The sequence below is a fragment of the Sus scrofa genome, chromosome 1, assembly GCF_054392235.1.
Source record: "Sus scrofa isolate SSC_HxYL_T2T_F1_AM1 chromosome 1, Sscrofa_HxYL_maternal_Yorkshire_Landrace_v2.0, whole genome shotgun sequence".
NCBI classification, from domain to species: domain Eukaryota; kingdom Metazoa; phylum Chordata; class Mammalia; order Artiodactyla; family Suidae; genus Sus; species Sus scrofa.
In genome coordinates, this window is record NC_139383.1 from 129,915,912 (window position 1) to 129,943,597 (window position 27,686).

The 27,686-nt window shown below is 43.0% G+C and overlaps 1 protein-coding gene across 2 annotated transcripts in view; it reads left to right on the top strand.

Moving 5' to 3' along the window:
• Positions 1 to 3,086: 3,086 nt before the first annotated feature.
• The window catches only part of CYP19A1 (cytochrome P450 family 19 subfamily A member 1), a 31,573-nt gene continuing 6,973 nt past the window's right edge, over positions 3,087 to 27,686 (top strand). Inside the window, exons 1-6 of one of the 2 annotated variants that reach the window (NM_214429.2) lie at positions 3,087 to 3,118; positions 7,392 to 7,574; positions 9,579 to 9,729; positions 18,317 to 18,471; positions 23,791 to 23,967; positions 26,360 to 26,474. In NM_214429.2, the coding sequence (NP_999594.1) occupies positions 7,430 to 7,574; positions 9,579 to 9,729; positions 18,317 to 18,471; positions 23,791 to 23,967; positions 26,360 to 26,474 (743 nt within the window). In that variant the 5' untranslated portion in view covers positions 3,087 to 3,118; positions 7,392 to 7,429. The other variant, XM_085010935.1, reaches the window with a different exon arrangement.

A 27,686-nucleotide genomic window follows, 5' to 3' on the forward strand; every position in this document is an offset into this window, starting at 1 on the left:
GCAGCCAAGCCTCCTTAGGGAACAGCTATGCTCCACTTTTGCCAATTAGAATTACCTCATACAGATGTATCTATTTGCTTCTTTGCTTCCTACTGTAAAGATGGCTATGTATAGGATTTAAGAAAAGAAAAGAAAAGAAAAGAAAAGAAAAGAAAAGAAAAGAAAAGAAAAGAAAAGAAAACATGCCTCCTTTGAACTTAAAACAAGGTCTCCAAAAAAGTAAAGACCCCCTTATTTCCCCCAGACTCTACAGCTGCCATTGCTGGCTCCTCTTTCTGGGGAAGCAACTCAGGTCCACCCAGGAAGTCTGTCCAGTGTCCAGCTGCATAGGTATGGCACGCAATGCTCCACCGTTTGAGTGGCACCTTTCTAGGGACTCCTGACCATCCCTGATGAGGGGGAGGAAGTGCAGAGCACAAATCACATCATGTCACCAATGGGAAGACCTTAGTGATGACAAAAACAACTCCCCCATTCTACAGAGGAGAGACCTGAGGCTCAGAGAATGGATGAGGAGTGTGGGGAGAAGAACCAAGGTGTCCTGGCAGAGAGCTCCCCAAATGCCACTCTTGGCTCAGAACCTGTGTGTGGCCATGTGACAGCTTTACTTTCTTCTGCTCTACAACACTGCTTTGAGGAAAGCAAAGAGAAGAAGAAGGTGTGATGGAAGGGGCGTCTGAGCCAGACAGGCCTGGCCAGATCTGCTGCTTCCTGGTTGTGCAAATTTTGCTGTTATGGGAATACTGAGTCTCTGAGGCTTCATCTAAAAAATGAGACTAGGATATACCCCACAGGTTGGATGAAATGAGATAGAGAGGCCTAGGAAGCTCCGATATCCTACCACTATAGCAGGTGCTCAACCACGTTGTGTCCTGCCCACCCTCCCTTCCTTCCTCTGCACCAGGAGTTCCAGCTGGGGCCACATGCAGACCTGGAAACCTCCCATGGGTGGGCTGAGGTGGAGCCTCCCACCATCCAGCTGCATCTCCCAGGAGACACAGACCTGAAGCCCTTGTGAGAACAGACTTTAACCATGTACACAACTGGGGTTCTAACTCACAGGCAACCTGGGCTTTAGTGGGAGGGGAAGGAGAGAAGTGGGAGGATCGGCAGAGGCCTGGGGTCACATCAGACAGGCCCAGAATGCCCAGAGGTCTCTGAGGGAAGAGAGAACCTTGAAATAACTGCTAAGGCCCTGTGAGCCAACAGGGGAGGTTACGAAGTGGTAAAATCCATGACTTCCCATTAATGGCATTTCCTGGTTACTCATGCTGCTGAGGCCTGCATTTGCCCCCCACGCTGACATGACAAGGCCTGCAGAGGCCCTTAAGGTGGGGACTCCAAGGAGAGCCCGTTGGCCAGCGCTGTCACCAACTGCTCCTTTCCAGCTCACCTCACCTCTCAGGCCCCTCCTCCATGTGCCTTTCACACCTTACCCCACCCCCGGCCTTCTCTCCTGTTGACTCTCAGCTCAAAAGCCCCCTTGGACCCAAACAAGTCTTCTCCTGTCTCAGTGCCTCTCCTTGGAGAAGCACTTCTCACTCCATCAGGAGGAACCTCAGACACCTGTGTTGTCCTTCACAGTGGATTTCTCCCCCACAGCAGCCTCTCACTGTGGCTGGGATCCAGGCCTGTGAACCCAGAGACCCTGAGCCTCCTTGGACAAGAAACATTATCTTAGTCACCTCTGTCTACTCTCAGTGCCTGACATAGTGTTGATGAATCATGGGATAAATAAAATGGAAAAACTGGGTAACTGTCTAATTTTTCCACACATGTGTGAATCTCTGTCCTCTACATTTCAGTCCTAGCATTCGAGAAAACAGTAAAAGAGGGTGAGAGGCCCAGATGCACACCTTCTCGTGCTGAGATGAGACCTGGGGGAGTAACCAGAAACCCATCATACTACTCCCCTTTCAGTGGACCATCCACACCAAATAGCACGTGCACACTGCAGAGCCTTCACTGATTTCTGGGCATTTTACTCTCTTTGTCACTTTTCTGATGGCTTATAGGTCACAGGAACAGGCACACATCAAGCCATTGTGGGGGGGGGGGTCACAACACAATCTCCCTGCCCTTCCCTAGGGAAATCCACCCTTGCAGACCCACCACCTGCAGCTCTTCCACAGTGATGGCCCCACCTAGTACCAGCTCCAGCCACTTGGAGCTCTGCACATCTTCCTTGACCTGAACAAACCTTCCCTTCCAGATGCTCCTGCCTCTGAATCTGTGTATCTAACCTTGATTCTCTCTGCAGTGCCATGGACTCTGATTACAGACATTCCTATAAGTGTTCCCACAGAGGATGGGGGGCACACTTAAAACCATGCAAACCAGGATAAGCTCTGAATTCTGGACCCTGGGTACTTTTGTGGAGAGAAGAGGGGTGTGGGGGCTTGGACTTGGTTGTACTATTCTCATCTTAAAGCCATAGGCAGGGGTTCTAACGCCAGTGTGGCAAATAGGAAGGGTGTCCATATTTGATTAAATATTGTCTGTGTGCATGCATATCATAATTTAAAATTTTTTAAAAGAACAAAAGCCCTTGAGGACAGAAGTATGACATACTTCAGGAATATATGATAGCGGTAGGAATAATCTGGTCTTTCAGTTAATTCTTGGGGTTTGGGATAATTTTGGCCTCAATCTGCTCTCCAAATCACCTCCCCTGGGAGGCCTCCCTCCCCTCCTATTCCCCGCCCACTATAAACCCCTGCTCCTTCTTCCCTCCTGCCTGTGGATTGCACCCTTTCCCTCTTGGAATCTAATCACTTCTCCTTTCAAAACCACACTTGGCCCAAGCAGCCCCCAGCTTCTCCCCCATTCCTGCACATTCTTGTCTTCTTCCCAGTGGCCCTCAGGCTGATTAGGGCTGCCAGCCATAGCCCATAGACCATAGTGAAATTAACATAAGGGAATGCCTCCAGAAGCTGCAAACATTCCTTCAATCTCATAGGAAGGAGGGTGTGGCCAAGAAGACCCTGAACACCCCTCCTCCCACAGGCACACCAAAATCACAACTCTTTACAGAGCAACTACTCGTGCGAAAGATCTAAAAACTAGCAGAAAGGATTTTCTACAGAGAAAGATATAAAGAAGGGTCACAACAAGACAGGTAAGAGGGGCAGAGACTTGGTACAGTCAAGACCCATACCCCAGGGTGGGCAACCCACTAATGAGAGGACAATTATAATTACAGAGGTGCTCCCCAATGAGCCAGGGATCTGAACCCCACATTGGGCTCCACAGCCAGGCATCCTACATCAAGAAAACAAACTCCCAGGACATTTGGCTTTTTTTTTAATGGGTAAAATTAAATTTGTTTATTTTTTTAAATTTTGTTTTCTTTTTTTGGCCACACCTGTGGCACATGGAAGTTTCCAGACAAGAGATCAAATCCAAGCTGCGGCAGTGACCTGTGCCACAGCTGTGGCAACACAGGATCCTTAACTGATTGTGCCAGGCCTGGGAAAAATCTGGTGCCGACACAGAGACTAGCCAGATCATTAACCCACTGGGCCACAGGGGGAGCTCCTACTATTTTTTAAAGTTTTGACTGAAATATAGTGATTTTTAATGTTGTGTGAGTTTCAGGTGTACAGCAAAGTGATTCAGTTACATATCTTTTTTAGGTTCTTTTCCATTATAGGTTATTTCAAGATATTAAGTATAATTCCGTATGTTATACAGTAGGTCTTTGTTGGTTATCTTATATACAGTGGTGTGTATATGTTGACCCCAAACTCCTAATTTATCCCTTGCCCTCTTTCTCCTTTTGTAACCATGTTTGTTTTCTATGTCTGTGAGTCTGCTTCTGTTTTGTAAATAAGTTCATCTGTATCATTTTTTTAGTTTCCACGTTTAAATGATATATGATATTTATCTTTGTCTGACTTACTTCACTTAGTATGATAATCTCTATGCCCATCCATGTTGCTGCAAATAGCATTATTTCATTATTTTTGTCACTGAGTAGTATTCCATTGCGTACATACACATCTTCCTTATCCATTCACCTACCAATGAACACTGAGGATGCATTCATGTATCTGTTATCTGTTATAAATAGGGCAGCCATAAACATCAGGGTGCATGTACCTTATTGAATTATAGTTTTCTCTGGATATATGCCCAGGAGTGGGATCACTGAATCATATAATAACTCTATTTTTAGCTTTTTGAGGACCCTCCATATTGGTTATACCAACTTAACATTCCCACCAACAGTGTAAGAGTGTTCCATTTTCTCCACACCCACTCCAGCATTTATTATTTGTAGACTTTTTGGTGATAGCCATTCTGACTGGTGTGAGGTGTTACCTTATTTTAGTTTTGATTTGCATTTCTCTAATAATTAGTGATGCTGAGCATCTTTTCATGGGCCTGCTGGTCATCTGTATGTCTTTAGAGAAATGCCTACTTAGATCACTTTTTGATGGTGTTGTTTGTATTTCAGATATTGGGCTGCATGAGCTCTTTGTATATTTTGGAAATTAATCCCTTGTCTATTGCATCATTTGCAAATATTTTCGCCCACTCTATAGGTTGTCTTTTCATTTTGTTTATGGTTTCCTTTGCTGTGCAAAAGCTTACAAGTTCAGTTAAGCCTCATTTGTTTCTTTTAGCTTTTATTTCCATTACTCCAGGAGAAAGAGCCAGAAAAATATTGCTGTGATTTATGTCAAAGAGTGTTCTGCCTATGTTTTACTCTAGGAGTTTTATAGTACTTGGTCTTACATTTAACTCTTTAATGTATTTTGAGTTTATTTTTGTATATGGTATTAGAGAATGTTCTAATTTCATTCTTTTACATGCAGTTGTCCAGTTTTCCTAGTAACACCTGTCTTTTCTCCATTGTATATTCTTGCCTCCTTTGTTGTGGATTAATTGACCATAAGCACTTGGGTTTATTTCTAGGATTTCTACCCTGTAGAAAGTTTGGCTTTAAACCAATGGAGCTACTTTGGGGAAAGACAGAGGGCTGCGGGAAATAGAGACTCCACTCCTAAAGGACGTACCCAAACTCTCACATGCTCTAGAACCAAGGACACAATCAGTAATTTGAAAGGAGCCAGAGTCAGACCCACTTGTTGATGCTGAAGAGCCTCCCAGAAGCAGGAGGCAATTGAAACTCAGCCTAGGACTTAGACGCTGGCAACAGACGTCAATGAGAATCCATCCTACCCAGAGAACACTGGTGCTGGTAAGCACCACCGTGCAACTCTCTGTCTAGAGAATTAGTGCAGGGACCTGGCTTTGCCCACTGGGAGTCTGCCCCAGGCATTACCTGGGTGGGAATCATGCCCACTCACCAGAAGGCCTGCCGCTGAAGGACACCCTGAGCACCCAGCAGCCTCAGGACTGGCCCTACCCATCAGGGAACTAGCAAACCCCAGGACCTCTAGCACCTGAAAGTGAGCTATCAGACCCAGACCAGCCTACCAGAAGGCCTGCCTTAGCTCTAAACCTGGCCTTTCCCACTAGGGGGTAGCCTCCAGCTCCTGCCAGCAGACACTAACTCTCAGCACCCCCACTGCCCGGCTGCCAGAGACCTAGGACCCAGCTTGGCCCAGTAGTGGACCAGCAACAGCCCTGTGACTACCCTGGTGCTGGCACTACCCAAGCAGGCCAACATTTGCTCCAGAACCTCCGGACCTTTCAGCCAGAGACCCCAGAACACAGCTCTACCCTCCAGTGAACCTGGCTTCGCTCACCATGGCTGGACACCAGCCCTGGGAAAACCAACATTCTGCAGCCAGCTGTGTAGGGCTCTGGTGCACTCAACAGTGGGCCAGCCCCAGCCTCAGAACACCCTGGGCCCTGCACCGCCCACCAGCAAGCCAATACTAGGTCTGGGAAACCCAGCACCACAGCCAGGGAAGCCAGGACCCAGACCACTCATTCGTTTGCCAGCACACGCCCCAGATCTTGGTCTCACCCACCTGTGGGTGGCAACCAGCTCCAGAAACCCCTGGGTCCCAGTCCCATCCACCAGAGGGATGACAGCAGCCCCAACCACCACAGCCCTTAGCCAATGTGTAAAGACCCAATTCATCCACCAGCAGGCCAGCACCACCCCTGATGCCGTGGGCTCCAGCTTTATTGAACAGCAGGCCTGAACCAGCCCCAGGACACCTTGTGCCCCTCAGCCAGACATGACAGGATCTGGCCCCTAACCAACAGGCTCTCACTAGCTCTGGGTCACCCCAGACAGACCCCACAGACAGCCAAGTCAGGAATTGGCTCTGCCCACCAGTAGGAGGATGCCAAGGCCCAATGCCCCAAACCATGGCCCTATCCATAAACAGGCTGACCTAACTCTGGGAACCCTGGACCCACTGCTAGCTACCCTAGGACCAAGTTCTCCCCACCACCAGAGCAGCATTAGCCCAAAGACCCCCTTTCCTGTGACTCAGTAGCCAGCCACTTCATGACACATCTCTGTCCACCTATAGGTGGCAGCCTATGCACAAAGCATAGCCTGGCAACTAACCTGAAGAGGGCACAGCGACATCAATCACCATGCCCATAGTAGTCAGTTTGCTACAATGGACCAAGACTGCCCCCAAAGAGGGCACCCCTAAAGCATAGTGCTCAGGTGACCAGAGGGTGGTACACTGCTGTTACCTATAGGAACACTACAGGGAATGTATATTTCCTACATTAGGCCACTTTCCCATGATTGGGAAACAAAACAAACCTACCAAATACATAGGAATAAAAACAGCGGATTAAGCAAAATGAGGTGACAGAGAAATAGATTCCAAAAGAAGGAACAAGATAAAACCCCAAAAGAAGAACTAGATGAAATGGATATAAACAATCTAGAAAGAGTTTAAGGTAATGATGACAAAGATGCTCAAAAAACTCAGATATAGAATGGATGAAAGAGAGAAATTAGAAATTTTCCTTCTTACTGGAGAAGCATATTCTTTGGTACTAATTATGAGCAGGAAGGGGGTGAGAGATTGCTTTAAGAAAATCTGATCTGGCCTCCACAGAAAAGATTGCCTAAACAAAATGCTAATGAATTCATAAAATGACTTCACCTCTGGGATGAGCTTCATTTTCATGTATTTTCATAAGAAGTTTGGTTCTCAATTGGGAATTTAGTCCATCTACCCACTCAGGGGCAAGATGATAAGGTTCTATCAGGCCAAGCAACCAAATGAACCTAAGACTCTACCAATGTCAGACATGCTGCACTTCAGGCCAAAAGATGTTTCTTGGGCTTGTTTTGGTTGTAACTTCAAATATGTGCTGTTTAAGTTTCCAATCATATTATCAAACAAAGCACTGATCTTAAACTATAGCATCCTCTGAATCAATAGGAGTCCTAGATGTACCTATGGGGTACATCTAATTTTTTGCCCCTCTGATTTCAACAGGACTTTAAATTGCTTCCTCTGAGATCAAGCAATGCAAGATGGTTTTGGAAATGCTGAACCCAATGCATTATAAAGTCACCAGCATGGTGTCTGAAGTTGTGCCTTTTGCCAGCATTGCAGTCCTGCTGCTCACTGGCTTTCTTCTCTTGGTTTGGAATTATAAAAACACATCTTCAATACCAGGTAAGTCAGTCATTTATTTTTATATTTAAGGAGACTGTTTGCTTGGGCTTTTGGTCCATAAAGGTAACGATAACTTTGCAAAAGGACGAAAAGTAAATCTGAGGAGATGGCTAAAGTACACAACATATTAGCAAATGAACTCAGGTGAAAATTTTTATATTAATTATCTGCACATGTTAAATGAAACCATTAAAAAGGTTGGCTAATTCCTTTAAGTCTGCATTTTCTTTTGGCAAAGTAGAATTAGCACAAGTATCCTTTAAAGTAAGCTTAAGATGTGGTAGAGTAAAGTAAAATTCCAGGGCTAAAAGTGAAAATATCTCTGGAATGCCTTCTGTACTCTTTTCTGTCTCCCTCCCACCTTCCACTTTGTCTCATCTAGGTCCTTTGCCCTCTCCCTTTGTTAAATTTACTCCTTCTCTCTACCCCACTCTTCATTTGCTTTTGTTCTTGGGTGTGGTGGTGATGTTGGTGCCACCATAAGGGCTGGATGGGACTTGGACAGTGATAGAAAACAGAGACCACTCTGGTTCCCTTGGAACATCATACCCTGAGAGAACCTTCAACAAGCTCTCTGGATCAATCAAAAGTAAAGTAGAATATAATTATCCAGATAATTGCAGAAGATAACCTACCATGCCACACTATCTGATTAATACAGAATTCTCCAAAATATCACACTATTTTTTAGTTTCAGAGCAAATACCTCATGGCAGAAATGTGCCCCAGTCCCATAAGATATTTGATATATCAGTTATCTATTTATTGTGTTATTAGAACAATTCTAAGATTAAGACCCCTTGATCCCAGCACTCTCAAACTTGTTTTGATTCTATAGACATTAACAAAGACTTTCATGTTAAGGGCAAAAGACAAACAAAAAAACCCAACAACAACCAAAACAAAAAAACAAAAAACTCCCTGATGGTCTTGTCCACATTACCCTATAGTACAAAATTAAGGAATAAACTTTGATTGCCCAGGTTAGGGAATAAACATTCAACTTAAATGATTCATACAAAAAGTTTAAGTTATACAGACTATTATGAATTCCTGTGCAGTGACAGTACTTTACTGTCTCAGGCAGCTGTGCAAGTTTTGGCTCCATGACAGAATGGAATTAAAGGAATAAGAGAGATAAATGTTATTACTTTACAATAAAACTCCTAAAACCATTTCAAAAAGTTTTTGACTAACTTTCACCACCACTACTAATGTTACGCTATTAAGGTTGTTCTCTGATACAAGCAACAGCAAGTTCCTGAGCTGTTCACCAGAATCATGCTCTTCAATTGCTGTTGTCATCTATATAAGCAAGGGTGTAAGGGCCACTGCTCTTCATTAGTCTCAGACTCTGGGCTAGACACTGATCACCCAAGTGCCTCCTTCCTCACTGCCTAGCTTTATTTGACCTAATGAGATTTAGCTTAAGTTTCTCTTCTTAAATTGGATCCTTTTTGAATGAAAAAAAAAAAAAAAAAGGAATGAATACCCTTTGTTTGAACATTGTCTTTGCAGACCATGTTTCTCACAGTTAAAAAGATTACAAATTAACTCAAACCCATTCATTCCAGTGACTGGTGCTTTCAAACCCAATTTTTCAAACAGATGTAGGCAAACAGATCTGTCCACTTGTTACTGTCCTGGCTTTCATGCTTGTTACTAGAAGAACTGATTGACTTGCATTTGAAAATTATTGACACCATTTAACATAGCAAGAATCAGATAGACCTCTACTTGGGCCCTTCAGACTGAAATGATTGACACCATATGGAACTGCTGTGGTGTAGACTCTGAACCACTCCTTACTCATGGAGTTGTGAAGAGCTCCATGTTAACTTGTGTTGTTGTTTTAACCATTGTGTATTTGTGTGATTCACATACACACATCAGAAGGTTTACGTGGATATTTATATAAAAAGAACAAGAATAGAAATAACTTAAAGCAATGGCTCTTTTTTTGGTGTTGCTGAAATACCGAGTGTGATCTGGTGACTTCCCTAGGTCCTGGCTATTTTCTGGGAATTGGGCCCCTAATTTCCTACCTCAGATTCCTCTGGATGGGGATTGGCAGTGCCTGCAACTACTACAACAAAACGTATGGAGAATTCATAAGAGTCTGGATAGGTGGAGAAGAAACACTCATTATTAGCAAGTAAGTCTGTTAATAATCTGAGACATTTAAAAATCAAGGCTGAGTATTTTCCTATTTAAAAAACTTATTTTGATATGTTGATGTCTGTTGCTAAGGTTATATCTATGTAAATGAAGGATACCATATGAAGTTCAGGATCTAGAGCAGTGCTTTTCACTCTGGCTGCACATTAAAGTCACCCAGGGAGCTGTTCAAAAACTGCCCCCCAGGCCATGCCTCTAACTTTTATATTCTCCAGGTGGGAGAACCCAGGAATCAGTCATGCTTAGAGCCTCCCCAAGTGATTCCAAACTGCTAAGGAGCTTGAGGGAAGAGAGAAGGGAAGAAGCTTCCAGGGCAGGGGGCCTTTCCCAGGGGTTGGGGAAAACAGCTGAGCAGGTTGGGGTGGTTTTGTCTTATTTTCATACCCTAAATCCAGCTCAGGTGGTAGGAGCACAAGCCTAGACCTGGAGGGAAGAATGAAGCACGTGACAAAGGACCAGAGGACAACAGAAACTGCTATTAGATACCAGATACTTAGATCACCAGATAAATTCCCAGGAACCCCAAAGGCAATTCCTGAAATAGGGTCCGCATTACAGCGCAGGTGGCATCTGGCCACACTGCTACTGTAGTCAGGAGAGCAACCTTAGCGACCCTGACAGAGTCCGGCACTGATTCACACTGAGGACGTGGACAACAACCCACTGTGCCCTCTCCCAGCTCCCCCAGCTCTTCCCTGCCCTGTCCTCCCAGCTGGCTTTCTCTGGTTGGAGTCTCTGTGTTCCCTTTAATTGCCTCTGAGCTGCTCACTTTTGTTGTTAAGGGCTGCACTCCCCCAGGCATAGGAGGTGTTTGTCCCCATCTCCTTCCCCTGCCTGCTCTTCGGTCCTTCCAGAACTACCCGTACCTCTTGAGAAGACCCCACTGGACCCCAGGGAGCTCTTTCTTTTTCTTTGAATACTTTGCCACGTTTTTTCTCTTTTGAAAAGTTTGGCATCGGTAGCCATTACAACTGCACTGAGATTATGGCCCAACTTTTCAAATCAGCTTAGTCCTGGAGGGGTGGAGGCTGCAGAACTTCAGCAGGGAGGTCAGGCAGGAGGGCTGCTGGGACTCTGCCTGAGCAACTGGGGGCTTTGGAGGAAGGTCCGCCTGTCATCTGTAGATGAAGTTGGCATGATCCCCCAGGGAGGGATGCTCCAAAGTAATGAGGGTCTATAGACGTTATGCATGACACTATAGGTCATGTGTATACCGTAGTGTTTGGCATGACTATCAAGAAAAGAATGTGGGTAGCATCCATGAAGGGGAATTAGCACTTAACACACTAATTAGGGTCATATTGGTGCACCTGTTAGCAGTTTACCTACGAATAAGGGATATAGTATTTTATATTCAAATCATGTATAAATTTATAGGGAATTCATTCATTTATTCCATAAGCATAAATGTATAGAAAACTGACTTTACACTAAGCACTGAATGATCTTAACCTACCACAGTCATTATTGGTTTTCCATTCATTCTGTAAATAAATATTTATTGACAACTCATGATGTATATACCAGGTATCATGAACAAATATCCCAAATCCCTACCCTCATGAAGAAATACATTATTACACTGCTAATCCACCAAAAAAAACCCATAAAACATATTGTATCAGTGGGGTGACATGCTGTCCTGGTTTATCAGGGACTAGAGGGTTTCTTAGGTTTGAGACTTTTAAATGCTAAACTTTGGACAGTCCCAGGAAAATCAGGATGATTGTCCATACTACTATCAGGCAGAGATGTGCTGCACAGAAAATGAGATGGATGAAACAACTCTGAGATGTTGAGGTATCAGGATCCAATTTCAGGTATTTTGAATTGACTTGCCTAGTGCCACTGAATGGAATATAGTCAGAAACTAGCAAAGGGAAGCTGAGAAGGATGCTCACACAGGAAAGGGAAAACCAAGACAGAGGGGTGGTCTGAAAGCCAGGTAAGAAATGCACATCAGGGAGGACGAAATTGTCAGCCATTCAGATGGTGTATATGCTGGACAGAGTGTGAGCGCCAGGGAGCTCATGGGTGACCTTGACAAAGCAGTTTTCATGGAGTGGTAGTGACAAAAGTAGCCCCAGTAGAGAATCTGGCAGCAGGTATAGAGCACCCTTCCATGGAGTTTGATATAGAGGAGGCAGAGAAATGGAACAGAGCTGAAAGGGATGTTTGGTCCAAAGAGTTTTTGTTTTTTAAAGTTAGGAGATATTACGACATGTGTCGTGGGAATGATGAATTATAGAGGAAAACTGTTGATGCAGGAGAAAGAAGCAGTGAGCCAGGTGAGATGTGCAGGGGCCCAGGTGACAAGTGGAGTTGGCCTTGACTAGGGACCTAGAAGTTCTTCCGCAGTAGGAGGGGAGGTTGAAATATGGGCCACAGATCTTGGTGGTTGGACTTGCAGAGGTTCTAGGTGCTTCCATTTTCTCAGCTAAGTAGGAAAAAAGGTTTTTGGTTGAAATTAAAGGTGAGGAGGTAGAATAGTGGGGGAGGGGAGGAAGCAGGATAAAATAGTACCCAGAAAAGTGAGAGTGAGTGGACTCAAGAAATGGGGTAGAATTGTCAGCTACAGTGACAGCCTACGTGAATTTGAGGCCTGCCAGTATGTGTGTGTGTGTATGTGCATGTGTGTGTGTGTGTGTGTGCACATGTGCACATATGGATTTTCCCCAGCCCCATTCAGATACCAGGTGAAACACCGGGTAACTAAGAGTTAGAGTGAGCCAGGGTTGACATTTTACCAGGCAACTAGGACAAACTAAAGGAGCTGAGGATGCATGGAGAGGAGTGATTTTCATCTTTCACAATAAAATATTTTGTCAGTTTTCTAGTAAGAAAAGATCAAATAAACAGGAAAGTTAGAGTAGCAATCCTCCCACTTTTGCTCCCATGACCATGACCTTCTGAAGAGACCAGGTTAGTTGTCTTACAGGATATCCCACATTCCAAATTTCTCTCATTGTCTCATCATGGTGTCATTGAACATACTCTTCTATTCCCAGTATTGCTTATAAACTGAAGAACAGGTCTTTAGGTTCAATTCCACTCAGATTAACGTTATTTAATAACGCTTTCGTCCTAGTTGTAGGAACTTCATATTGCATCACGACAGACCAGGAAAGGTGGTCCCATATTAGCGATGATAAATTTGATCAGGTTAAGGTATTTACAGTCAGGCTTCTCTGTTACCAGGTTTCTTACTCTCTTGCACTGACCAATATAGAAGCTGGTTAAGAGAGGACACTAGAGGGCAAAGGACAGGGAAAAGTGGTAGGACTGATGGAGTATAAACCACAGGCAAAACTTTCCTTAAAAAAGACACATGCACCCACATGTTCATTGCAGCACTATTCACAATAGCCAAGACATGGAAACAACCCAAATGCTCATCAACAGATGATTGTATTAGGAAGATGTGGCATATATACACAATGGAATGCTACTCAGCCATAGAAAAGAACAAAATAATGCCATTTGCAGCAACATGGATGGAACTAGAGACTCTCATACCGAGTGAAGTAAGTCAGAAAGAGAAAGACAAATACCATATGATTTGAATCTAATGTATGGCACAAATGAACCTTTCCACAGAAAAGAAAATCATGGACTTAGAGAATAGACTTGTGGCTGCAGAGAGGGAAGGGGAAGGAGTGGGATAGATTAGGGGCTTGGGGTTAACAGATACAAACTATTGCTTTTGGAATGGATTAGCAATGACATCGTACTGTGTAGCACTGAGAACTGTATCTAGTCACTTGTGATGAAGCCTGATAATGGGAGAAAAAATAATGTATGCATATATGTATAACTGGGTCACCATGCTGTACAGTAGAAAAAAAACTGTATTGGGAAAATAACAATAAAATAAAATCACAGGTACAGGACAAGTCTACACAAAGCAAGTGTTTTTAAATGTTTGGTACCAATTACTCCATTGATTCTCTCCCCCATATTTCTAGTATTCATCACTCTTGAACCTGACCTCAGGTGTGGAGTTCTTTAAACTCAGAATGGGAGGATGGCATCTTCCTAACCACCTAAGAACTTATTTCCTGACTCCTTTTCATTCTGAAGAGACAAGAGCTTTGCTATGTATGGAAGTATCTTTTGACTTGAGTCACATTTAAAGAAGAATTTATCTCCAGGGACCAGACATCATACACCAGCACTGTTCTTTCTGAGTTTAGGGACTCACTTGGTCTCTCTTTAATGGTGCAAAATCCTCTCCCAGTCAGTCAATCAGTGTAACTTCTCCCTTACCTGGTGTTACAGGCCCACCTTGCTGTGGGAAGGAGGTCTCTGCTGCTCTACAAACCAGGAGAGCTCTGGGCTGGTGTCCCTGGTCCTTCACCAACCATCCCTTCACCTTCCTGATTTATTCTGGTTAGGTATACCAGTCTCTTTTAAGCTGCTTGTCCTTAGCCAGTCACTCTCCTCTTCCTGTGGGTATCACTTGTGAATTTTCTGAATAAGGAGTATACAAATTACTTACTTTATGCTTTAATTTTAGAATGAGGTAGGAGAAGGTAAGAAATCTAGAGACCTGAAATCTATTAATTAATAACGATTTCAGCCATATCTATAGCATGCTGTTTCCATACAGGAAAAAAATTTGGCTACTTGTCAGTCAAATTAATTCCTGGGAATACAAATAGGAACATGTGGAATTTTATATTTTTTTTTTACAATCACAAGGAAGAGGAAAATTTATCTAAAACTCAGGATAGTTTGATGAATATTATCTGGAATTAAGAGTATATTTTACTTAATAGAAAGCATTTTGCTTTGAAAATAAGATTTTCTTCCTGAAAGAGATATCAAGTAAATAATTCATTCACAAGATAATTCTGTTTTCATTTCTTAGCACTGCCATTATTTCAGAGGTTCTCTTTTAAAGTTTAAATGGAATTTGGGATCCATCACAGATGTGAGGGTTTGGCTAATTCTTAGCCCAAAGCCTAATCTACGCAGCCAGAGCTGAACTCCTTGGCTCACTGTCTTATAGGAATGTGTTCTCACAGGCAATGCTGAACAACCTCCTTAAGGCAAAGTCATCCTTTTAGGAGCCAACTGTCAACTTGGAGAGAAAATCAAGTGAGAAGATAGTCACTCTAGGCCAGTGTAGGAATCAGTCATATAGACTGTACTAGCCACTTCCCATCTTGAGGGTTATGTGTTCAGAAAGCCCCCTTAGTAGGAGAATTTGCAAATGAGAAATAAAAGTTCGGTGGAGAGAGGGGAAGAAGAACCAACACTGCAGTGAACACCTGTTCACTTGTGTTGAACTTGAAATTTTAAAACAATATTAAGTTCGTCAAAATAAGAAAAAGTAACATCTAAAATAAAGTTAAAACCAGAAATATGTTACGCATCTTGAATTGCACAATGAGCACTGTGCAATTCTTTCCATCTTCTACCCCATGCACCACAGAAAATGTCCAGCTTCTTTCTCCTTTGCAGAATCAAAGACATATTTATTAAAAAAGTTTTTTTTTTTTCTTCTCTTTTTGGCTTTTTAGGGCTGCACCCACGGCATGCGGAGGTTCCCAGGCTAGGGGTCCAATCAGAGCTGTAGCCACCGGCCTACACCAGAGCCACAGCAACATGGGATCCAAGTGGCATCTGCGAGCTACACCACAGCTCACAGCAATGCTGGATCCATAACCCACTAATCAAGGCCAGGGATCAAACTCACATACTCGGAGTTGCTAGTTGTGTTCATTAACCACTGAGCCACAGCGGGAACTCCAGTATTTATTAAACTATTTTCCTTTCCTGCAAGAATGAGCATGTTGTCTTCCTATTCCTCTGCTCAAATGTTTGGTCCCTTTGGATTGTCATGATCTGTGTCTCTGAACTCCACTCTGGTCTTGGAGACATGGCATAATCAATAAGCCTCAGGTGGGAAGGTTCTAGAATACCTATTTTAACTTCCCTAGCAGACCTGACTGGCTTGGCTCTCGAGCCCCAAGTCAAGGCTTATATCACTTCAGCCGTGCCTATGGCAGCTCCTCACCAGACCACACAGGATGGGCAACTTTTATCCACGTTCTGGGGCCTGCCCTGTTCACGTGGCCGGAACACAGACTCATGAGAGGTCACCCTGCGGTGGCTTTCTCCAGTCTCACAGATGCACTGCAGAAAACCTCTATTCCTTCTCTACCAACCCCTCGGCCCCTCTTTTTATTCCCAAACTCTGCTTCCTTTTGCTGATTATCGCCAAGAAAAATGGCTCTCAATTTGAATATACTCGAGTGGAAATTCTTGGGAGTTGCAGATACACATACGGGAGGAAGTCACTCTGCCATGCCTATGTGTCTTCAAGGGGAATTGGCACTTGGCCATATGGAGCCCATAGAAATACTGTGACATAAACGCTGTGATCTGAAGAGCCTGTTATCCTGCCCCGCAGAGGAGGTCTGGTGACGTGCTTGGAACAGCTTTGTTAGCACAGGAAGGGGGAGGAGGACACCTGAGACCTTGTCTGTGCCTGAGCAAAAGCTCTGTGGTCCTACTGTCTACTCAGCAGCACAGGGACAGGTCAGGGCTCCATGTCCCAGACCTGACGTTGCCAGGTTATGGATAAAAAGCCTGCGCCTCGGAGGGAGGTGTCAGAGACGTGACCCTTCTTCCCTCCCTCACTCACCATAACCAGATAACACTGTGAGTAAGGAATTCGAGGTGACCTCCTTCTGCCCTGGTCTGTCTGCCTTGTTTCCTCGCTGCACTGACTTTCCTCTGTATCATTTACATAATCTGGTTTGACTTCTGCAAGTGGGGTTTGTGACAATCTCCCTCTGCAGTATAAATATTGGCACTTATGAAAACGACGGACCTACAAACACCACACATCCTGCTTATTATCTTCTCTATGTTCTGATAAACCCCATCCCGTCTGTGTTCATACCCACCCCCTCCTCTGACTCCCACGCAGAGTTAACCACATGGCTTATTAACTCAGGACCTTCTGGACTTGTGGTTTCCTGACCGTGCTCATCATGGTCACAGACACCACTGAGCCTTCACCCAGGGAGCCCTCTTCCATCTGGGCCCTGCACGAACCTCAGCCCCTTTCCACAGAAATGCAGTCACCTGCAGCAGTTCCTAACCTTTCTGTTGGTAGATGAAGAGGAGTTTATACCTCCCGCCCTGCTTCTCAACTTCCCTAAATTCCCCACAGACAAAAAAGTCCCTCTTTTATTGAACAATGAACCTGGAGTCCCCTCTTCCATAAAACCTCATAAATATGCACTCATCCCAGCTCTTTCATCTCTTCTTTCTGCTCTTTGAAGTCACCATCCAATAAACCCATTTGCCTTTTAACCTGAAGAGAATAACCATCCATTTATCCTCTCAATTATCAAATTATTTAAATAATCTGTATATCCTTCAATGCCATAGCCTAACATCTAAGCATTATAGTAAAACATCTGCTCAACAAAGTGAGTCTCTCTGCAGAAGATTCTGTATCACTGTCCCACAAAAACAGTATTTTCCTCACATATGGAGGCCCCATAACTTCTTCAGCTAGATTGTACACTATTTTCTAACAGGCTTTGCATTATCGGGCCCAAATCACACTAGGATTGGGGGCAGGAAGCAAGTCCTAGAGGGGGAGAGGGGTGGGGAGGGGCTGTCTCCTCTTTCCTAGCTGCTCTCAAAGCCCATCCCAGCCCTTAAAGGCTGGGCCTGGGGGTGGGGAGAGAGGGCACAGCAGTGGAAGAGGAACAGAGGAGTTCAAGGAAGCCTGGGTTTTGCCAGACTCCCAGGGTTGCCAAGTCAAGGCCTATCGAAAGGCTCTGCACATCCTATGTCCTTGGAGAATTCTGTGAACCTGCAGACTCTGATGAATCATGTTGGATGCAGAGCCCAAGGGAGCCACTGCTGCCATCACAGAGACCCTTCCAGGCCCAGCCTTGCCACCAAGCCCAGGGCCACAGGTGTCCAGGAGATGTCCTTCAGTCCCTGAATGGTACCCCACTCGAGGGGCCAGGGCCAATTAGAGACTCGGGGGCGTGGAAGGTGCAGGGTAGAACTGCTGCTTCCAAGTAAAGAGGTAAGACTTCGGTTAACCAGCATCTCCCAATTCTGAGGGTGATGTGCAGGGAGGCACTATCTGGAGCAGGGCTGCTTGGGGAATAGAGGCTCTTAGAACTAAGATGGTGTGGAGGGTTCAGTTTTGTGAAACCTTGCAGCTCTGACCACCTTGGTAGGTAACATATTAGAGACTTGGAATTACAGAAGAGGAAGCAACAAAATGTGTGAAGAGGAAGCAACAAAATGTGTGTTTGTGTGTATGTGTTTGTGTGTGTGTGTGTTGTGTGCGTAGTGTGTGTGTTTTAGCTTAAGTGATGCTCACACAGAGAGCTAGTAGCTAAAAATGTTTCAACTTGAGGAGGTTCTTGTGCTCCTGAAATAACACAAGTGCCTATTTAATCTGAACACTAGAAATTATGCACTATGGTCAGATCAATATGCAGTTGCCACCAGGTAGTCAAACTCACTAAACTGAGTTTCTGACCCTGAGCAATTTATCCCAAGGATTTCTTTTTCTGCAGGTCCTCAAGTGTGTTCCATGTAATGAAGCATAGTCACTACACATCCCGATTTGGCAGCAAACCTGGGTTGCAGTTCATTGGCATGCATGAGAAAGGCATTATATTCAACAATAATCCAGTCCTCTGGAAAGCTGTTAGAACTTATTTTATGAAAGGTATTTAAGTATGTGGCTATAGTCTTCTCTTTTGTTTATGTCTATTCCTGTTATGAATTCTTTTTTTTTTTCTTTTGGTCTTTTTGCCTTTTTTTTAGGGCCACACCCACGGCACATGGAGGTTCCCAGGCTAGGGGTCCAATCAGAGCTGTAGCTGCCAGCCTACACCACAGCTCACAGCAACGCCAGATCGTTGACCCACTGAGCGAGGCCAGGTATCAAACCTGCATCCTTATGGATGCTAGTTGGGTTCGCTAACCACTGAGTCACAATGGGAACTCCCTGAAATCATTCTTAACTTCTGTTTCTTCTTGGTTTTGAAATAGTAAGAGGTAACACTGATAATACATTTATATATAGTAGGCACTGTGTTGCCTCCACATGTTTTTGTTTTTACATTTTTTTTGTGTAATTGATTTCTGATATCATAGTGTTGTGTTAAGAAAAGTGCTTTATATGATATCAGTTTTCTTAAATTTATTGATGTTTGCTTTGTCATCCAAGATGTGATCTATCCTGGAGTATGTTCCATATGCACTTGAGAGAACTACTGGTTTGGAGTAGCCTAAAAACATCAAAAAGTCCATTTGGTCTAATATGTCATTTAAGGCCTGTGTTTTCTTGTTGATTTTTCTGTCTGGATAATGTGTCCATTGGTGTAAGTGAGGTGTTAAAATCCCTGACTGTTACTGTGTCACTGTTGATTTCCCCTTATATGCTGTTAGCATTTGCCTTACATATTGAGATGCTCCTATGCTGGGTGCATATATATTTATAGCTTTATCTTCTTCTTGGTTTGATCCCTTGATCATTACGTAGTGTTTTCTTTGTCTCTTATAAGTCTTTATTTTAAAGTCTATTTTGTTTGATATGAGTATTCCAATTTCAGCTTTCTTTTGATTTCCATTTACATGGAATATCTTTTTCCATTCCCTCACTTTAAGTCTGTCTGTGTCCCTACAACTGAAGTTGTAAAGAACATATATATGGGTCTTATTTTGAATCCATCCATTCAGCTAGTCTATGTCTTTTGGTTGTAAATTTAATACATTTACATTTAGGGTAATTGTCAAATGTATGTCCTTATGGCCATTTTTTAAATTGTTTTGGATTTTTGCAGGTCTTTTTTCTTCTGTTCATCACGTTATTTGATGACTATTTTCAATGTTGTATTTGGATTGCTTTTCTTTTTTGTGTCTATGTTTCTATGTATTGTAGTATTCTGGTTTGTAGTTACCATGAGGTTTTGATACAGTAGTTTATATAAATACAAGGTTGTCTTACATTGCTGCTCTTTTCATTTCAAATGCATTTCCCATGTCCTGCATTTGACCTATCCTCTTCCCATAGTTGCTTGTTTTTATATCATATTTTTGTATGGATGACTTCCTACTTTTACTGTATGTTTGCCTTTACTGGTTAGCTTTCCCATTTGTGAATATCCTCCCCTCCCTCCTTTCCTTCCTTCCTTCCTCCCTTCCTTTTTACAATGCCCTCAATAAATGGAAGTTCTGAACGCCTGAGATTAAACCCAAACCACAGTAGTGACAACACTGGATCATTAACCACTAGGCCACCAAGGAACTCTCCATTTGTAATTTTCTTGTTTCTAGTTGTGACTTTTTCTTTTCCACCTAGAGAGTTCCTTTAGCATTTGCTCTGAAGGTGGTTTGGTGGTGCGGAATTCTCTTAGTTTTCACTTTTATGTAAAGCTTTTGATTTCTTGGTCAAATCTGAACAAGAGCCTTGCTGGGTAGAGTATTCTTGGTTGGAGGTTTTTCATTTTCTTCATTTTAAATGCATTGTGGAGTTCCCGTCATGGTGCAGTGGAAATGAATTTGACTAGGAACCACGAGGTTGCAGGTTCGATACCTGGCCTTGCTTAGCGGGTTAAGGATCCAGCATTGCCCTAAGCTGTGGTGCAGGTCACAGATGCAGCTCGGATCTGGCATTGCTGTGGCTCTGGCATAGGCTGGTAGCAACAGCTCCAATTAGGCCCCTAGCCTGGGAACCTCCATATGCCATAGGTGTGGCCCTAAAAAGACAAAAGGACAAAAAAATAAATAAATACATTGTACCACTTCATTCCAGCCTGCAGAATACCTTATGGGTATTTCCTGGCATGTTATTTGTTGATTTTCCCTTATAACTTTTAACATTTGTTGTCTTTAATTTTGTCAGTTTGATTAATATGTGTCTCAGTGTGTTACTCCTTGGCTTCATCCTATATGGGATTCTACTTCCTAGACTTGAGTGTTTGCTTTCCCATGTTAGGGAAGATTTTGGCCCTAATAATACCTTCAAATACTTTCTCAGGCACTTTCTCTCTCTCTCTCTCTTCTCTTTCTGGACCCCTGAATGCAAATATTAGTATGTTTAAAGTTGCCCTAGAGGTATCTTAGAATGGTCTTCATTTCTTTCCATTCTTTATTCTCTTCCATGGTGGTGATTCCAACAGTCTTTCAGCTCATTTATTCATTCTTCTGATTCAGTTATTCTGATATTGATTCCTTCTAGTGTATTTTTTTCCATTTCAGTTATTTATTATTTGTTTGTTTGTGCTTTAACTCTCCTAGCTCTTTGTTAAACATTTTTGAAACTTCTCAGTCTATGCCTCCATTCTTTTTCTGAGATCTTGGCTCATCCTTATTGTCATTACACTGAATTTTTTTCAGGTATATTCCCTATCTCCTCTTCATTTAGTATTTTTTGTGGGTTTTTATCTTATTTGTTGGTCTGAAGTATGCTTGTCTGTAGGCTCATTTTTGTCTCAATTTCTGTGTTTGTGGTCTCCTTTCCACAGGCTGCAGGATTGTACTTCAGTTTGCTTATGGTGTCTGCCCCATAGTAGGTGAGGTTGGTCTAGGAGCTTGTGCAGGATTTCTGGTGAGAAGGACAAGTGCTTGCCCACTGGAGTGTGGACCTGAGTCTTGCCGCTCTGTTGGGCAGGACTCTGTTAGGTGGTCTGCTTAGAGGTGGTTGAGAGCTCAGTATGAATTTAAGCAGGCTGTTTCCTTATGGGCATAAAGAGTTAAGTAATTTGCCCAAGTTTCCACCAAAATAAATGTAGCACTAGAGACAACCTCGGAGGCTATATATTTAACTGCCTCTAATTTTGTTCTTCTTGTTGTTGCAAAAACAATTTCATAAATTGAAAGAAGAATTGGCATGCTATATACTTAAGGTCACATCAGTTAAAAATTAAGTATATCAGCCATGTAGGTAATTTATAGCCAACATGTTTATTGAATCATGGTCTGACATCAACATGATTTAACAGAAAGCAATGTGTAAATATATTAGAGAATTTTAGTACTAAGAAAGGCTATATCTTGTCCAGCCTCTGAGTTTTATACTTATGGAAATTCATTTCTAGGGAGCTTGTGATTTTCCCCCCAGGCAACACAGTGAAGAATGGATGAGCAGGGACAAAATCCTAAGCCTCTTTATCTAGTGATTTCCCTCTTTACTATGTGCTGCTAGAACTGAAACCTTTGGGGAATAAATGTGACCAATCTTTGACATGACCATCAAAGAAGATGGTCATGGCCTGAAAATCTTGTCAGTGATGGAATCTGCTGCTAGATGGGTTGCAGGTCTGCCCACACTCCATGCATAGTCTTTCCTCCAGCCAGCCTCTGTACGGAACCTAGATGCTGCTGCGTGGCTGATGAGAAGGGAACACCTATGCCTGTCCCAGCCAAGTGGTGAGGCCCCTCCACAGAGCTGCCCATCACCAGGACTCAGCACAACTCTATCACAGCCTCCTCTGTCCTAGTTTCCTACTGCTGTCTCACAAACTGACACAGACTTAGGGACTTCAAACCACACATTGAGGATCTTATACGCTTGTGGGTCAAAAGTCTGACATGCGTCTCAAGGGGCCAAAATCAAGGCACTGGCAATGCTGTGTTCCTTTCTGGAGGCTCTAGGGGAGAAGGTGTTTCCTTGCTTTTTCCAGCTTCTAGAGGCCACCCACACCTTGGCCTGTGGCCCTTTCAATGATATTGCATTCTGCATATATGTTTAAGATGTGGCTTCAAGCTCTTGGACATAGAGACAAATCATACATCAGCTGGGAGTGGTAAGCAAAGCCAACCCTTCCATGCAAAGGGCTGAGTCATTAGGGATCATTTGTCCCAGTTGTGGATGTAATAGTTACCCAGGAAACAGCATCCTGGCCTTTCCTATATGCCAAGTTCCTCCTAGCGTCGCAAAGTATGCTACCAACCTAACTTTCCTTTTTATACATGTATGGAAATGGTTAGAGTCTAGGACCACTCACCACACCTCCTTTCTTATTGGCAAAGTCTTCCTTCAGGGGCTTCTGCAGCACAGCTGATTTGTATTGTTTAAGGAATCTGACTTTAATATCAAATCTGAATGAAAAACACATAAAAGAGAGAGATTACGCTTAAGGAAATTTAAAAGAAACTTAGAGCAAGGAAAGAAAGGACTTTAAGAGTTAAACTTGCATGTCAGACTACCCACTATAGGGACCCACTGCTGCTAAATGGTCAGTAGCCAAACAAATGGAGAGATGAGACCCAGTTCACTCTACATAGTTTCATTCATTATTCATGTATTCATTCATTCATTCCTCTATTTGCCAACAAGTATATATCAAGGGTCACCATGTACTGTGGACTTAAAACACAAAGCTATTAGGTTATTACAGCCCTAAAGGGTCCAATTCTTTGAGGAAGACTGTTAAGCAACAAAAAAATTGCTTCATTGTTACACTGTCGACTGAGTACAATAAATCTGGATCATTTGAAAAGAAACCCAAAAGGATGTATTTGATAATTTATAAGACTGGCATTTTATACATATGACATTAAACAGGAAGCATCTTAGATCAAAATGGTAAGATCCAATCAAATAGCTCTATAGCAATATTCTACCACCCATTGAAAAATGAAATAAATATCACCTTGGCCAAATTCAAACCTTCCTTAGAACAAAATGTATACAATAATATGGAAATCAATGATTTGTGATTTATGATAAGTACTAAATGTTTCATTTATACTTTCAGAAGTGATTTACCATCAAATGAAGAATTGCTTCACTTTGAACAGTTTTATTTTAAAAATCCATTCATTGATTCATTTTAAATCATAAATAGGAGACATTCTAGAAGGAAATTAGAAGAGTGTAGAAAAGGTAGAAAGAAGAATGTGAAACTTTCCACCCACTTATCAAACGAAAATGTGTGGCCAATTAAGCTCCAAACAGAAAGAGCCAAAGTCCTCTGATGGTGCTTGTGTGCCCTGGAGCTGGAGGAAGCTCACTCTCTGATTGATGTGCACCCTTCAGCTCTGTCCGGCCCTGGCCTGGTGCGCATGGTGACCGTCTGTGCCGATTCCATCACCAAGCACCTGGACAAGCTGGAGGAGGTCCGCAATGACTTGGGCTACGTGGACGTGTTGACCCTCATGCGGCGCATCATGCTGGACACCTCTAACAACCTCTTCCTGGGGATCCCGTTGGATGGTATGGAAACTTTCATCTCCTGACTTGACGTTCTGCCCTTCCTTGAGCAGGACACAAGAAGGGTAATGGACTCAAGTAAAGATAGGCTCTTTTGCACACTGCTCTTCTTTAAACATTTCTAAGGAGCCCTAAAATGTCTTCCAGGTAGGTCTGCCTTGTTCACGAACAGGATCTTGTATATCCATTGCAGGGGCCCTCTTCTATTTCTTGTGTTTCTCCTTATTGCTCTAGCAAATAGGATACTGTCCACAGTGGAAACCTAACAAATGTGATCATTGTATTTGTTCATAAATATATCCTACCACCAAACCTATATATTTAATCATTTCCAATCCTTATTTTAGGCATTATCTATGCCTATCTAAACATACACATACAATATATTATACATACAATAACACTCCTCTCTCTCAAACCCACATAAGTATGAAAACTTTGATTCTGTAATATCATTGGGAGCTGATGCTGCAGAAATGATGCTGATAACTACCACGGATTTAGTATCTACTATGTGCCAAGCACTTTAAAAAGTTGTTTCCTACAGTTTGTCACATAGCATTTATAACAACCCTGGCAAGACATCCCATTCAAAAAGCTGCTTTCCTCACTATTTTACAGCACTAAGTATTAAAACACATACATGCAACTCTACCATCTACAAAGAAGAAACATTAATCAGGGGAGTTCGTTCCATCTGGCTGTTATCAGCCTAATGTAATTTCTCCTCACTTGATTTCTAGCAGTGTCCATCCATTCATACATTCATTCAGCTGATATGTATCCATTGCCTACTATATGCCTATTTATGCCCATTTTGGGGGATGGAGCAGTGGACAAGACAAAGTCCTTGCCTTCAAAGAGTAGGGAGACAGACAGGAAACTAGTAACTACGTAGCAATATATTAGGCAATAATAAGTGTCTGGGAGAAAAAAAACACACCACCACAGAGAAAAGAGCCAGAAAGTGAAAGGGGGGGGTCAGTGGGAGGCCAAGGCTGTTGTGGAGAGGGTGGTCAGGAAGGCCTCTGTGGAGAGGACATCTGAACATAGCCCCAAACGAACAAGCCACGAGCCAGATGCAGTCCTGCGGGAAGAACACCACAGGCATGAGAACAACGCATGGGTTTCACACTTGCCCAAACCACCTGAGCTAGCACGCCTGCTCCCTGTTTGACCCCATTTGGTCAAGCAGACAAGCGGGAAGCCCTCCTTCCTCTTCTCCACTCTCCCTGCCTCATCCCCCTGCTCCTTCGTGATTCCTTACAAGAGTCATAGCACCCGCATCTGATTGACATTAGGAGGGGAGCCCCATTCACTCTGAGCACTTCAGTCACTGCCTCTTGCCTGATCCCCTTCGGACAGGCACTCCCAAAGTCCTGACTGCCTGCTCGACACACATCGCTCCTGAGGTTTACAGGCTTATAAGCCCCTGCTCCTTGGTTCCCCGCTAGCCTTGACTCCTAGGAGAGATCCAGGGACTTCGACAGCTGTTAACTCACAGATGCAGCCTGTGGTGCTAAGGACCTGCACGACCCACATGCAGTTATGTGTATTCTCCTTCTGCTCACCAGGCACTTGTTGAACTCTCAGTTTGCCTCAGGGACCTAGGGCGACTACAATGAAAGGACTGGACTCTGGGGTCAGAAAGAACTGGGCCAGCCTAGGGCCTGCCTGGCACCCTGGCTGGTTGGGGTTGGGTGAGCTTCTTCATCTCTATCAAGTTCAGGTTCTGCATCTGCACAATGGTGACACTCACTCCCCCAGAAAGACTGTAAACATTAAATGAATCTCTTGTGACAAGCACCTTGCCCTGTGCCTGGTATTTAGCACTTGAAAATAAATGTCTATTCCATTCCTTTGTACATAATTTGAGAAAAGTAGGGTTTTCTTTTCTCTAGTATTCAATTTAATTCATGAACATCCATTAAAAGCTGATTGCCCCAAGACTTAGACAAGGGAGAAGAGTCCAAGATGAATTCCACACTCTGGACCTAAATACAAACAGGAAAGTGATGAGGCTTTTGCCTTCCCATGTGCTAGAACTGAGACCATAACAGCCATAGTTAGTAGTGCCTTCTTCTGTCCTACAGTTAGGAAAACAGGAGGGAGTTGGAGGCTCAGCCAAAAGGGAGCATGTGAGATGCTAGGCTATGCTCTAACATAAACTTGAAAAGTGGCAAATTTAGATACCAATTTAGATGCCAAGCAGATTAAATTAGTGTTGGTTTGTTTAATGGCATTTACATGGCTGAAACACCTACTGATGGTGGAACCTTGCCCTGCTTAGAATCTCAGATGGTAGGAAACTCTATTGAGGACCTTCTCTGATCAGTGTATCTTTCTTGGGCTTCCATTTTTGCTCAGCTGCTCTGCTCTGTTTCTGTTTTTCCAGAAAAGGCCATTGTGTGTAAAATCCAGGGTTATTTTGATGCATGGCAAGCTCTCCTTCTCAAACCAGACATCTTCTTTAAGATTCCTTGGCTGTACAGAAAGTATGAAAAGTCTGTGTAAGTAACACATTTTAGAAAATATATCGGTGAGACTGGATTTATTTGTATTGTCTTAGATATTGTTGGCCTCTTCAACAAAGTTTCTCCTCTCTAGAATCATAAGGGAGCTGTTAAGTTGCTGATGAAACACTTCTTACAGCAATTCTGGTGTGCATAGCCAGTTCAAAGAGTAAAGAAAGCCTTTTGCCTGTGCAGTTGTCTAGCCAGAGGGCTGACTGGGTGGTGTGAGAGCTCCATGTCTGGAAATTGGACACTTCAGAGTATTTTAAGATGTAGAGAAGGGTTAGATGAACCTATGATTATTATTTATCAAAAATTCTTTGCACGTCTGAAAGAATGGAAACATCATTTTATTGCTCTCTTGCTTCTGAATCAATTTTACTTAACTTGAAGAAATTCACAGTAGTTGAAAAATAATTTTTTCACAATAAACTCATAAAATGTGTTGTTTGCTTAGTTATGTATCTTATATCTTTGGGGGTCCTAAAATTGTCACTAAATGAATATGATTTGGTCTCAGAGTATTCTAGCAGAAGCATGGTTGAATGCTCATTCATCTGTAATCAATGGGTTTTTAGAGTGTAAGTAACCAGCAGGTAAACATGTTACCTGTAACCACCAGTGAAAAGCCTAGGGGAATTAGAGTAAATTGTCTCCTGTCTCTATGGCTTAGTACCAGAATGGCTTTGAGAGTTTATATAAACTAAAATATAACATATCTTCCATGGTGGGGATATAAATTAATGAGATCCTATGTGTAAGGCAATTAGCACAGAGTATGATACATAGCAGGTGCTAAACATGCTTTCTCCGTCCCATGGATCTTATCTTCCCCAGATATTTGTGAGTATCTTGAATTCTCCTTCCACAAACCTTGCCAAACTTGTTTGAAATCCCAACTTTATCCTGTTGTATATTTTGAAATTCACTAATACTAGTCTCCAGGAAGTAAGTTAACTTGATGTTGCTTTATTTATTCTCAAGTATTTGATGCATATCAGCTGGATGATTTGGACCCTTGCCTCTTAATACATTTCACTTATTTTGCACCAGAGTTTATTGTGATTTGAATCAATAGGAGAAAAGATTCCTCCCTTCACTGTTGTCAGATCTGGTGCTATCTGAAGAGTCTTTTTGTAGTTGTCTGTCATTAGTTTAGCTTTATTATGGTCAGCAGGCCCATCAAAACTTATTGTGGTGAGACTGTAT